At 46.2% G+C, this 14033-nt stretch overlaps 2 protein-coding genes across 3 annotated transcripts in view; one reads left to right on the top strand and one right to left on the bottom strand.

The window, feature by feature from the left end:
- Window positions 1-232: 232 nt before the first annotated feature.
- stradb (STE20 related adaptor beta) lies at window positions 233-9898 on the bottom strand. 2 transcript variants are annotated; one of them, XM_056589031.1, is made up of 12 exons: window positions 9717-9898; window positions 8848-8915; window positions 7865-7948; window positions 6157-6256; window positions 5725-5846; window positions 5439-5547; window positions 4864-4987; window positions 4448-4619; window positions 4231-4335; window positions 2851-3143; window positions 2547-2589; window positions 233-1673 (listed from the first exon to the last, which is right to left on the bottom strand). In XM_056589031.1, exons 2-12 carry the CDS (start codon window positions 8857-8859, stop codon window positions 1509-1511), a joined length of 1329 nt encoding a protein of 442 aa, XP_056445006.1. In that variant the 5' UTR covers window positions 8860-8915; window positions 9717-9898; the 3' UTR covers window positions 233-1508. The 2 variants fall into 2 exon arrangements, with proteins under 2 accessions (XP_056445006.1, XP_056445007.1); XM_056589032.1 differs by having other exon boundaries at window positions 9692-9898.
- Window positions 9899-10107: 209 nt separating this feature from the next.
- trak2 (trafficking protein, kinesin binding 2) overlaps window positions 10108-14033 on the top strand; it is a 24140-nt gene continuing 20214 nt past the window's right edge. The window contains 2 exon segments of the mRNA XM_056588457.1: window positions 10108-10203; window positions 13972-14033. The exon segment at window positions 13972-14033 is cut by the window's right edge and continues 135 nt beyond it. The gene's annotated coding sequence lies outside the window, so the exon portion shown is untranslated.

A 14033-nucleotide genomic window follows, 5' to 3' on the forward strand; every position in this document is an offset into this window, starting at 1 on the left:
AAGATGTGGAAGTAAGTGTTTTCATAAAGTCTAGTATGTTGGGTAAAAGTTCCACTGAAAAAGTCTTGAACTGAGAATTTTTTGTGTTTAAATAAGATCTCTCGCACGCACACGCACACACAAACAGACGCGCTCACACACACACACAGACACACACACACACTTTCAATACAACCAACCGTGCCATTCAATCAAAAATATGCAACAACAGGCATTGCTTAAATCAGCTACCGTTATTCTTTATTATTCACATTCATAAAAAGTCTCGAACACAGCTGAACGTACGAGTGTACCGTACACATCCCTCGCACGACTCCCCACTCTATCACAGTTTGGGGGGGGGGGGGGGGGACGACGACCACTGTACTTAAGAACTGTCGAGGTATAGCCACTGCTTTTAACATACACAGAGGCAGTGTTGGGTACTTCACAGCAAGAGAGGTTAAGATATTCGGCATTAGGTCAGAGGTCATAGGCGATTTGAGGAGGAGGGATGGATATCACAGTTGAATCAAAAACGGTTTCTACTGTACGATATGTGGATACCTCCGAAGTGTTCCATTGCTCATGTTTTTTTTACGACATGCGCGCTTGGGCCTGTACCCCTGTGCGCAATTCCTTTTTGGACACAGGGATGGAACTTCATGCATTTGTTGAGACCTACTTTAAATGACTTTTGGATATAGCGGTCATGTTTTCAGTCAAGTGTTAACTATTGTAGTATCAATCAAATGTAGGATATATATTGCACGGAAAAATCCTTCAAATTGAAGTGTATTATCGGAGAAGTTTGTCTGATCTGGAAGACATGATTTTTCTAAATATAATATTTTTAAAAGACTATTTGGAGATGTATGCACGTGTTTGAGGTTACCCACGTTCTGAAAATAAAAGTCAGTCTTCATCAACTTCCTCTGGCATGGACGCCTACTGATCATGTCATCGACCGCCAATCACAGACCAGTTTAAAAACAGAACACCCTAAAAAGGGAGATAGCGTTGTTTTGAACCACAGAGCGTGAGCGTCATCCGCTCAGCGATTGGCCTCCTCCTCTGCCAGACAACACTAGTGGGCGGGTCTTACAGGTGAATTATTCAACAGTAATCGCTGCCTCTTTGAACGCAGGCCTGACCCCCGCCTTACTCATGTTTTCTCACAGTGGCGCTACAGAACTCGGGCTGTCCCACAGACAGCGTTCCCCTGCTCAGTTTCTGCTTCAAAATAAGTAAATATATATTTATCTATATGAAAAAATAATACAAAAAACGATTTAAAACAACAACAACAACGAAGGCTCAGAGTGGTTTGGCTGGGGTTTGGCGGCCTGCTGGGGCGAAGCTAAATGGAAGAAGAAAAGCAAAAGTAAAAGTAAAACTTTTGCCATTCCGTGGTTCAGTTCGGACTGTCTTTGTCTTTTGATGGCAGAACGCAGAACAGTGGAGTGGTATGTGTGCGGAGGGGGGGGGGATAGCGGTTGTAGTGGATGTGGGGGCAATGGGTTGTGGTCTCAGGAGAAGTCCCAGCCCCCCTGAGGGTCAGAGGGGAGGGGCGACGTGGCGGCGTGGCAGGCTGGCGTCGGAGGGCTGGAGACGGGGGAGTCGTCCTGGGGGCTCCCCAGCGGCACCGCCGGGTACATGAGGTTGAGGAAGGTGTCCCTGGTGTGTCTCTTCACCTGCGGTCGGTCGCCCCCGCAAGCGACACACAAGAAAAACACACTCACAGTCAACTAGGGATGCACCGAAATGAAAATTCTTGGCCGAAACCGAAACCGAATATACTGAAACAGTTGGCCGAAGGCCGAAACCGAATACCGAATGTGTCTTTTAATGTTTTTCATTCATTTTGCTTTAATTTTTCACCATTGCATAAATCAAACAATTAAATGTCCTTTATAAACCTTTTTGTCTTGCTTTTCTATAAAAAAAATCAATTACAAATTTGATACAAAATATTTATTTAATACTGAACATTCCAGCAGACATTATAGCAATTTTTTTTTTTTTTTATAAATAAATAAAAATGTTCGGCGTATTATGTTCCGTCTTTTTACTCCTTCGGCCGAAACCGAACATTATGTTTTGGGCCATTTTCGGCCGAACATGTTCGGTGGCCAAATATTCGGTGCATCCCTACAGTCAACGCACAGATGAAAAGCTTGAGCTGCTCTGGCTTGCTCTAGTGTAACCGTAGTGACCCTTTGTTATCTTTGGCTTCGTGAGCTGGGTTCTCCACCACTGGTATTCTATTGTCAATACTGTTAAATCAAGAATCAAACCATATTCTTGCTCTCTCTTTCTCTTTCTGTGGTGTGCACATTAATTATCTTTTAAGTACTGGCCCATGGATTTGTGTCATTGGGATAAAGGGTTGTGTGCGTTGAAAAGCTAGCATAAAGGCCAACAGTAGTGAATTCTGTGATCCACTAAGAACTAGCTTGTAGAATTCAAATAAATGGCACGAGAATAAACAAAAAGAAAGCCTCTGGTCAACAATTATAGCAAACAGGCAACGCTAGTTGGATGTTTGGTGTTACGGTGAAACCCACCTGCTTGAAGAAGGCGTGGGTCAGCAACGCGGACGCAGACGGCCTGCAAAACACACAAGGAGCAAACAGAGGTTTATAGGACGGACACCATGGTAAAACATTGATCTGCTGATAATAGTCTAATCCAGTTGGGCCCCAACGAAGAGAACCATTTCATAGACCGTTGAGTGATTGTTTATAAATCACATTTGAAATCCTGTTCGTTTCACCACAGGTCCGTGTTTTTTTTTTAGAAGTGGCGTTCCTGGCGGAAGGGCCACGATTGGTCGCGCTCGCGTGTCAATCTAGTCCTTGAGGCGGGTACCTCTGTTCGGGCTGCTGCTGCAGACACTGCTGCACCAGGCCGTGCAGGGTCGCCGAGTGGTTCTTGGGGCCGGGGCTCTGGGGCCGGTCGGTGGTCGGCGTGGTGACGGCGGCGGGGGCGTGGCCGGGGGCCGGGGCGGAGGCGCTGTGCTTCAGGCTCCCCGTGGCCACGCTCTCGCCGATGCCCGAGTCCAGCCCCGAGCGGGACACGGTCAGCCCGCCCAGCTTGCCCAGGGGGAAGGGCGCCACGTCCATCAGGCAGCAGTGGGAGCCGTGCAGCTTCTGGAGCAGCATCTGGAGCGAGGGGACCACCGCTGGATCATAGTACCACTGGATCATAGTACCACTGGATCATAGTACCACTGCCACCACTGGATCATAGTACCACTGGATCATAGTACCACCACCACTGGATCATAGTACCACTGGATCATAGTACCACTGGATCATAGTACCACTGGATCATAGTACGACCACCACCACTGGATCATAGTACCACTGGATCATAGTATCACTGGATCATAGTACCACTGGATCATAGTACCACCGCCACCACTGGATCATAGTACCACTGGATCATAGTACCACTGGATCATAGTACCACTGGATCATAGTACCACTGGATCATAGTACCACTGGATCATAGTACCACTACCACTGGATCATAGTACCACTGGATCATAGTACCACCGCCACTGGATCATAGTACCACTGGATCATAGTACCACTGGATCATAGTACCACCACCACCACTGGATCATAGTACCACTGGATCATCGTACCACTGGATCATAGTACCACTGGATCATAGTACCACCACCATTGGATCATAGTACCACCACCACCGCTGGATCATAGTACCACTGGATCATAGTACCACTGGATCATAGTACCACCACCACTGGATCATAGTACCACTGGATCATAGTACCACTGGATCATAGTACCACCACCACTGGATCATAGTACCACCACCACCACTGGATCATAGTACCACCACCACTGGATCATAGTACCACCACCACCACTGGATCATAGTACCACTGGATCATAGTACCACTGGATCATAGTACCACTGGATCATAGTACCACCACCACCACTGGATCATAGTACCACCACCACCACTGGATCATAGTACCACCACCACTGGATCATTCCATCACCTGATCAGAACAATAACAAATAAACCAGCCCAGCTCCTTCAGTCCATTTAAACTTGTCACTAACTCCATACTGATGTTCAAAAAGGTACTGGTTTCGATTCCCAGTGTCCAAAGCCCACCTGTACGTGACTTTGAGCAAGATACCCCCCCAAACCCTCCCTGGGGGAATGTTTGAATGGTTGGTTAGACGGGGGGAGGGATGGGTAAAGTGGGGTACCTGTGTGGGAGGCATGTCCTGGAAGGGTACCCGGCCACTGACCAGCTCACAGGCCACGATGCCCAGGCTGTAGATGTCTGACTTCACCCCGTAGCCGTGCAAGTCCTGCCAGAAGCATGGAGGTATGGGTCATACAGTATAGTTTGACCAGCACATCATTGGGAGAAGTCCGAACATGTGTTGAGATGTGTTGGGGGGGGGGGGGGGGGGGCCTGACCTGGCGCAGGAGCTCGGGGCTGAGCCAGGGCAGCAGGGCCGGGCTGTGGTGGGGCATGTCGAACACGGCCCGGGCCCTCCGCCCGTCCCGCATCATGCTGTACACGCTGTGCAGCCCCGAGAGGTACACACGGCCGCCCCCCGACAGGAGGATGTGGCTGGCCTTCAGCCCCCTGGGGGGGGGGGGGGGGGGGAGAAGAGAGAGAGAGAGAGAGAGAGAGAGAGAGATTTAAACCAGACGAGAGGAAAGACACCAATCACTTTACACCAAGATATATACAAAACCATGCGTAATCCCTCAAAATAGGAAATCTGATGTTTAGGTGATCCATTGTTGACACTATGAAGGTCCAACTGTTGGCTGTCGTGCAGCACTACACCGCCCTCATCCCCACCCAGCCCCTCCGGCCCACCCACCTGTGGACGTAGCCCATCTGGTGCAGGTACTCCAGGGCCTTCAGCACGCCGTGCAGCAGGTACGCCATCAGGGACTCGCTCATGCCGTCTGGGAAGTAGGACCTCAGCAAGGCGTCCGCCGAGCCTGGGAGCGACGGAGAGGGAGGGAGAGATTGAGAAGCAGGTGGGAAACCATGGCGACACAGCGCGCACACAGAGGGTTCTCCGAGATGGCAAAAATATTAAAGAAATAATTAAACGTATAAATCAATTAATTAATAAATGATGAAAAAATGTCAAATTATTTCAGAAATACACTTTGTTATCATGAACACTGAAACCAATGTTAAAGGGTACCTTCACAGTTTAAAAACAATTTTCTTATTTGAGCCATGAAAAATATTTTCTGCATAATGGGATACCAAAGATAATTTTGGATTTTCAAAACATGGAAAACGTCATCTGTAAAACTGTCCTTCTGACTATCTCTGACCCTGAAGGGCGTATGTAAGGCAAAACATGGATGCTCATCGCTGCCGTTTTATCTGGTAGTGGTGATGGAGGTGTTGGGCCTGAGAGAGGGGGGGGGGTCTGACCGTAGGACATGAGCGGCGTGAGGATCCAGAGCTGGCAGCAGGAGCTGAAGACCAGGCGCGAGGTGAGCAGGTTGGGGTGACGGAACAGCCGGGACAGCAGCACCTCATTCTGTCAACACAAGACGTCACGGAGGCTATCTGAGTGGCAGCGGGGCGTCCACGCACATGCTGCTGCTCAACACGCTGACGCAGGCAATCGTTGCCATTGACGAGGAAAACCACAGGACTGGAGTACAGGGTTTCAAGTTCTTTTAACTACAATCTTTTTGAATGAAATCGCACTCACTGACAGCTGCAGGAGCTCTTCCTCGGTACACTCGTCAAGGTTGGTGTGCTTGATCGCCACCAGCTGGCCGGAGGGCGTATGGCGGGCCATGCTGACCTGGCTCATGTTATTGAAGCCTCTCCCTTTGGGGACAAAATACACCAGGAGCTCTATGATTCTATATTATTCAGAATATTGACAAAATATTGAAAGATATCTTATGATCATAAAAATACAGCCTGCTAATATGATGATTATTTGTATTAAAGTTTCTTTTATATAGTTTATTCTGTGTGTCATGTGACAAAATAGAGTATAAAAATGTAGTTGCGCATGAAAAGAATCGTACAATATTCACAGTAAATATAAAGAAATACATACACATTTAAAATAGTAATGATAATTCCTGGCTAGCAACAAGCGGTGCTACTTTAATTCCATGTTGACTCTCACCCAGCTCCGCCAGTAGCTGGTAGTGGCCCGGTTCAGGCGACAGGCCTGTGATGTCATCACCAAGCGCCCCTGGCAGAGTGCAATCGGAAACGGCCGAACTCTGGCGTGGCCGTACGCGTCAAGACACAGGAACAGGAACGCAGCCAAAATGTCAGTTAAGGATTCCGACTTTCCATGTGATCGATTGTGTGAAACGGGCACATTTTGTACACTGCACAGTGACGATATGAGTAAGAGACACAATAAGGAAAAAGCGATACAATAAAAGATCAAACCTGGAATAGTTGTTATATGTAGTAGATGATTTACGCATCAACATTTGTATAGGAAGGTGGGTAGTTAATAATAAATAATTAAGTTAATAATTTATTTCATGATTAATTGCGCGCACACACACACACACACACACACACACACACACACACACACACACACACACACACACACACACACACACACACACACACACACACACACACACACACACGTGTTGCCAACTCCCATAAAAATCACATTTATCTACCTGCATATCTATTTCCTCTAGAAGTGCTATGGGAACTCCCAGTTGAAAGGAACCGGGTTCAATTCCCCCCCCTGCCCTATGTACGCAGCTGTACCAGTAGATATCCATGAGCAAGAGGCCTTGACCCCTAACCTGCTGCTTAATAGCCTGTATCTGAATCCACTGGCGGTCGCTGTTGAGGCGTCTGCTGCTACAACCTCATAGCAGCGCCATCGCTGGGAGCGGCAGCAGGCATGAACAGAAAGGGTCGAAGCGGGTGACAAGGACAGTGACCGCCACCGGGTGGCGCTGTGTGTCTGAGCTGAGGCAGAGGCGATGGAGGGATGAATGTGATTAGGAGTGTTGTAGAAAGGGGGAGTGATGGGTGATGATCATAGATATATATATTGACAATATATATATATATATATCGATGGGTCATGATGAGAAGTTCTCATTGAAAGCTTTTTTTTTTTTTTCACTTTTCTATGCTTGACTGATTGGCATGGCCATGCTGAGAATGTACGAAGCCCTCGCACGCCGTGGATACCAGGGTGCACCTTGTATTGTTTTTATATAGAAGTATTTATAATTATACGTAATATCATAAATAATGACTGAAAAGTATGGGGCAGTTTGTAACTTATATAACACTTTGCATCTTTCACATCTTAATGCAGTAATAAGCATTAAATGACAATTAACTAAGTTACTTAAGTTAGTAAAAAAACGAAGTTGGTAAAAATGGATTCATGGATTTCATGTTTACTAATGGTGTTCATGCTAACTATGGTATCAAATCATATATTATTTAATATTAACCCAACACTAATGCCAACCTTAAGCTGTACGCCTATGCTAATGCCATAAAATAATGCTTATTACGGAATTTAATAATGCCGTAATAAGATTAACGTTAACCTTTTCGTCAAGTGTTACTATTAAATTAAATTCAAATCCACCAATCCTTCCCCTGAAACAGGTCCCGCTAAGTTAAGCAATAATTATTAATAGAAAATGTCACTGCTTCAAATGTCTGGAAGCTGAATAAAAACGCTAGATAAGCAGCTCATAAGTGCTCCCTGGGTGAGTCTTGGATCATTTGAAGAAACCATAGGGGAGGAGGGGGGCTTTTATTTTACGAAGCCATAAAAACAAAAGCCCCCGTCAGCACCGACGACAAAGGGCACCGGTGGCTTTACTGACCAGGAAGTGGTGGCTGGAGTCCTCATAGCGGTCCTCCTCTATGGATACAGACTGGACCGCAGTGTGAGAGAGACAGGAACAGTCCTGAGGGAGGGGGGGGGGGGGGGGGGGGGGGGAGGGGGGAGGAGGGAGGAGGGAGATGTCAGACATACTCCCAGTAGAGGGACATGGGATGGGGCTGAGCTGGATAGGTTGGGGTGGGGGGGGGGGGGGGGTGATGTGAAAGGAGGAGGAGGGGGAACCACTGGTGGGGCGATATAACCAACTGCCGAGTCAAATATAAAAAGGGCTGTTTTAGAGGTTACGTGCATCAGTCCATATTGTGACGTTATTGCTGCCGTGGCATGATGTTCTTTCAGAAAAAAAGTTTTTTCAATGAATGAAATGCCGAGGCGTTTATGAATGAATTGGCTGTTGACTTTTGAATGAATGAAGGAATGCAGCCATTAATGATAGACAACATTTGAACTGAAAACCTGTGATGCAAATACGAGATTGGTACTTGTTCATTATTATCTAGCAAGTAAAGCAACAACAACAAATATGACCCAACAACAAAACAAAACATAAGATCAGAAAAATGAAAAGGTATTGGAGTAGCTACATGGACAATGAGCACAGAGACTTGACCCCTCCTATCCGCACAGCGTGTCAGATTGGACACTAAAAAGGCGCAATTATGACATACATAAACAAAAGATGGTCCTACGGGTGTCCTCTTATCGACTAAAGCCCCATGCAGAGACGGGCTCATGATTGACCACCGATCCTTTATGAATATATTAAAATAAAAATACAACACAGACTAGAATAGGAATGGAGACATATATTATGAAACAGCAGGCATATTCGTGACATTGATGATTCGCCGCTGGCTACATCACCCACATACTACCAACGTATTATTGTTGACATCGGCTTTTAAGGCAACACCCAACGCACACAAAGATACACTCTAAACACGTGCGGATTTTTGTCCTTACCAAGAAAGACATGGAGTCCCTTCGGCGATGGAGACACGGGACGAGGTGGGCATATATTCGCTCATCGGCTGCAAGAGGATGGAGAAAGAGAGAGTGAGCAGTGTGTACGGTCGATGTAATATGAGACCCAACGGGTGTGTGTGTGTGTGTGTGTGTGTGTGTGTGTGTGTGTGTGTGTGTGTGTGTGTGTGTGTGTGAGTATCCCCCCACCCCAGCATCAGCACCACCTCACGAGGAGCTGCGTCCCACCCAGCCCGTTCTACCCCGGAGCGCGCTGTGCCCTCTGCCCGTCTCGCAGCGCGCCAACAGAAGCGCACCTGCCTGCAGCGCCGCCCTACGTCATCGGCACCCAAAAGCGCTTTATTTCATCGACGACATTACAACGTCATCTAGGTCTTATACCAGAGTGTCCCTTTTTCAATGTTTGAATACATATGCGAGTTGATGGCGGTCCAAAATCAAATGATTTGTATACCTCCTTTTTTAAAAAGGTATAAAGCATCCATGTTGTAAAATTATGTCCAACGATGTTCAGTGGTTTTTCACTCTAAATATCTAATTTAATAAAAGGACATAGTGTTACGTTCAGTGGACAGAGTCACAGAGACTAGATGTGCCCTTCTAAACGATCCAATCTGTATCCATTTACGTCTCTTTAAGGAGGCGTAACGAGTCCCATTAATGTTTACCTGGACCAAGAAGTGATAGAATAGACTTTAAGAGCACATCAAACTGGTTAACTCTCCATGTGTTTATTAATAGATGACCCAAATGTTATTTCCCCAGTTCATGCGACGCCACAGACCAGCAAAACATATGTGTTAGTGTTCTAAAACTCATGTACCTAATATCGTCCACTACATTCGTACCTTTCTCCTCGTTGACGCCGCAAACACAAACAGAAAAGCCCTCAGTATAAAGTTGTCTCGTTTAAATCCCACATTCTACCTCATCTGAACGAATACCGAGATGTCATGATCAACTCATACATTTGTTTAGCAGGACACCCCGGAGAGAGTCGAGAGGGCAAAGCGCAAAGGCTAGCGAGACTTTTAATTTGATACAGACTACAGGCGCACCATACGCACGTCACGGGATTGTGTGAGGGACGTGCTACGTCGAAGATCAGCGTTGCCAGATTGGGCCTGATTTCCCGCCCAATCTGGCATGACTGGCTGCAGAGAATCTGGCCCAATCTGGCAACACTGTCGATGCCCCAGCCCCCTCATTAGCATAACCCTCACTGCGTGAGAGAGAGAGTACGGTCCCGCCTCGGTCCTCTATTGTTTAAGGCTTGAGCTACGGGATGGGCAGGAGCCACATGCACCGTTAACATTGGGTGTTTATTCAGAAAGGGTAAGCGTCCTAAACCTATACATTTCTTCCCTGGGTTATGAACCATTCATGTCTGGGAATAAGGGTTGAGACCAGCCACGTAAGGTGTTGATGCGAGCTAGCGATTCTCGTCTGTAGCTAACTGGACAAGACAGAGCTGTCACCACCCTAGACCCTAGTTGATTTGTATTTATTTACAGCCCATAGCCGCTCCAACATGGCGGCTACGTTGACGTATGACTCAAAGGCCGATGCGGTGTCTACTATGATAACATGCTTTACAGCCCAACAATAATCGATGCATGAATGTCAGATTTTTCGTTTAATGCATGGTTGTAAAGCAAGTAAATCGGATATTGGTTAGTTGTTATTATTATGTTATTATTATATTATATATATTATAATGTTTCCGACATTTTGCGTCGCTGCATTCCTCCTTAAGATTCCTATGCTGCAACCCGTGACCTTTTGTTATTGACCCACATCATGATGCGGTGGGACTGTGTCATGGTCAGATTATGAAAAATAGTATCAATTATTCATCATCAATAAAGCATACAAGAGATCGCTTCTCTTCTCTGGACCGCTTCCGCAAGCATTTGTCTTTTCCATAACTGTTAGGGCTCTAAAATATAGACATAGCTTTGGTTGAATACATACATCAGACCCCGTTACAACTACTGCTCAGAGACACGTGCTTGAAACATGCTCTATGCTTCTTATATCATGAATGTTAAGATGTATATTTGGTCCGGGCGTTGGTATATTTATAGTCCTCTATGTTCTTGCCTTGTGTGCATGTCCTTCACTGGCATTGTGCTTTTCCCTCTATGACCTCTTGACCTCTCTAATAAGCCGGAGGTGTGTAGTATCAGTCAGAGAGAGTCAGAGATGATGAAGCAGTCTGTTGGACTGGAGCTCCTCGACCTGCCTTCGTTTTCACCTGTCATGTAGGCTTTTGAAGTGTCTGTCTGTCTGTGTCTGTGTCTATGACTGGCACACTGTTGAGCTGGTGTCGGTTGCCTACACATATGTTATAGGCTACATTGATGGATATGACCTCTGGAATTATAAAGGCTAGTCTTGACAGATAAGTAGATAAACATGCTTTATTATGAAATTACGTGTGCAAGGTTAGACTGTGGGAAACCGGAGGCCTGATTGGGACATGATTAGTCATCAGGTGATAAAGCGACTGAGCTTGACAGACATTAACATTCAAGCAGAACTCCGGTATTATATCTGAAACCAGAGCTAGATGCACCATGCGGTCGATAAGTGCTAGTAATACACATATTCTGTACGGAATAATGTTCATGTGGTTCACGTATTTTGACCTTTATCTTAAAATTGAGGGCACTGGCATTTTTATCGGTGCAGCGAGGTTCATTTTGCTGGCCCTCTATCAATCAGTACCTTTCTCTTTGTGATGGTTTATCAGAGGTTGTACATGGATGCTGGCACTCCGCATCGATCTGATGTGTAATGGAATGGAATATGACATGACTCTAGTCTGACCCAAGGCTGAGACATGAAAACGGATCCAGTGACAGACAGAGCACACTTCATGAGACCCTGAAGCTTTACTCAAAGACTCTGTTGAAGACAATTATTACCTGGACTGCGCTCATGTCCTTCAAGAGATTATTCTATCATTAGCTTAATTCCACCATTTTTACTATACTGATACTATACTGGTACACACTTGAGTTGTCTTCTTTACGGGGATATTAACATCTTCTCCAAGGGTCGGTTGCCCTGCTGCCCAAGTCTGCTTTTACTTTGAAACATGGTGTCTTCTCCTAAGCCAGTCTAAGCAGTCCATCGGATCTTGGGGTATACATGTTGTGACAGCTCGTGAATGCACACGATTGTGTTTCGTAGCAATGGATTTACGTCTGTCGTGTTAAAGGTAATGGATTGGGCAGTGAAAAAGTATATCCATGCAGGCAGAGGTTGGACTGAATAAGGACCCGATAGCTACAAAGTAATCGTTGGCGATGTCGAGATTTGTGTTCCTTACAAATCCAATAACATCACGTTCAGCGATTTCAAAAGAGGATCGTTTCTGAAAGCTGCTCCACCAGGTCTGTGTCTCTCTTGCCCCTCCTTGAATAGACCGATTTGGGGCGGCATGTTATATTCCCCAGACTGCTTCCCAAGCCAAATTGCACCAGATTCAGCCCAATCAAGTCTGATCCCAGCCATATGTTACAACATGATAAATGCACAATATGAGTAAGTATGGTATAAAATTTAACCGGTGAAACAAAACAAACAATATAATGCATGTAATATATTTATATATAAAATAAACAGCAAAGAAAATGAAACACAATTTGAATCACAGACCCTAGAGTTTATGTGTACAGATGTTTCTCTAAAAAAAAAAGTATTGAATCGGATCAAGCGTGTGCGTGAGTGAAGGGAACACGGGGAAACAGTTAGAGAGTCTGCCGTGAGAGTCTATTGGTCATGTGCGCATCACCCTCTGTCAACAGGGCCCAGCTGTCAGAATGGTTGACCCAGATGTGGAAGATCTTACTGTCACTCTCTGCCTACTTCTCACTCCACCCCTTTTATTAAATGGCGCTCTGTCTCTTTAAGAAGACACATCCTGTTGCCACCGTCCTTGGAGACAACGCTGAAGAAAACAGGAAGCCTTGTCTCCACTTGTATTGGAGGATATATTTGCAGCTAACTTGAGCCTAGCTATATTCTCTGTATCTTGTTTATCCTAATCATTCAGAATATTATCGTAGAGATGATTTGAAAATGAATGATTGTAAATTTTTTGTGGGGATTAAACATCGCCAGGAAAAAATAACGGCTTTTGTTAATTGGAGAGATTTCAAAATGGATCAATTTGTGATTTGTTTTTAAAATCATTATTGTTTTGAAACCGATTCGGCCCCATTAACATTGTTCCATCTTTGCTAGGGCTAGATGAGGCAGTGGATCGATGAAGGCCGGATACAATATGGTCTGGTCTCGCCACAAACAGCACTGAACCAGTTGCACGGCAGGCAGGCAGATTGAATCATCCCAGTTGAACAGCACCGTGGGCGGGAGAGTTTACGTGAATCTGGCTTATCGGATGTCCCAGGGAGCAGGGGGGGAGGGAGAGGGGAGAGGGGAGAGGAGAGGGGAGAGGAGAGGGGAGAGGAGAGGGGTGAGAAAGGGCAAAGGAGAGGAAGAGGATGGTATTTGACGGCTGCCCGGAGGAAAGATGATCAGACTCTCGCTGTATGCCGATCACAGCTGGAAGAACAGACGCACGTGTTCCTTCGGGAACAATTCAGATGTGTAGCGTTTTCCTGTCATCCCTCAAATTGCAAGTGATTAACAGAACGTGCGTGCGTGCGTGCGTGCGTGCGTGCGTGCGTGCGTGCGTGCGTGCGTGCGTGGTTGCGTGCGTGCGTGCGTGGTTGCGTGCGTGCGTGCGTGCGTGGTTGCGTGCGTGCGTGCGTGCGTGGTTGCGTGCGTGCGTGCGTGGTTGCGTGCGTGCGTGCGTGCGTGCGTGCGTGCGTATGCCATTCCTACAGTGTTACAGAAGCCTCCCAATCAACAGACCTGTGTATGGTTTTGTAATACAGTTAAATCAGTTTACGTAGTAGCTGCTGAAGAGTACAATGATCCATTCTCAAAAATATGATGTACACGATACAAATCGGCAGACTCGTCAGGCTTTCATAAAACTGTTATACATCTCCGTGATAATACTACAAATGAGTCGACAAAAAAACATTGCTACTTATACTTATGTCTTTACTATTTTTCTGGTTTCAGGTGGAGAATCCCAGCCCCCGTTGGCCATCAGCAGAATGTGATGTCACTGACGACGCCACGGC

The sequence above is a fragment of the Gadus chalcogrammus genome, chromosome 4 (assembly GCF_026213295.1).
Source record: "Gadus chalcogrammus isolate NIFS_2021 chromosome 4, NIFS_Gcha_1.0, whole genome shotgun sequence".
Taxonomy (NCBI): Eukaryota; Metazoa; Chordata; class Actinopteri; order Gadiformes; family Gadidae; genus Gadus; species Gadus chalcogrammus.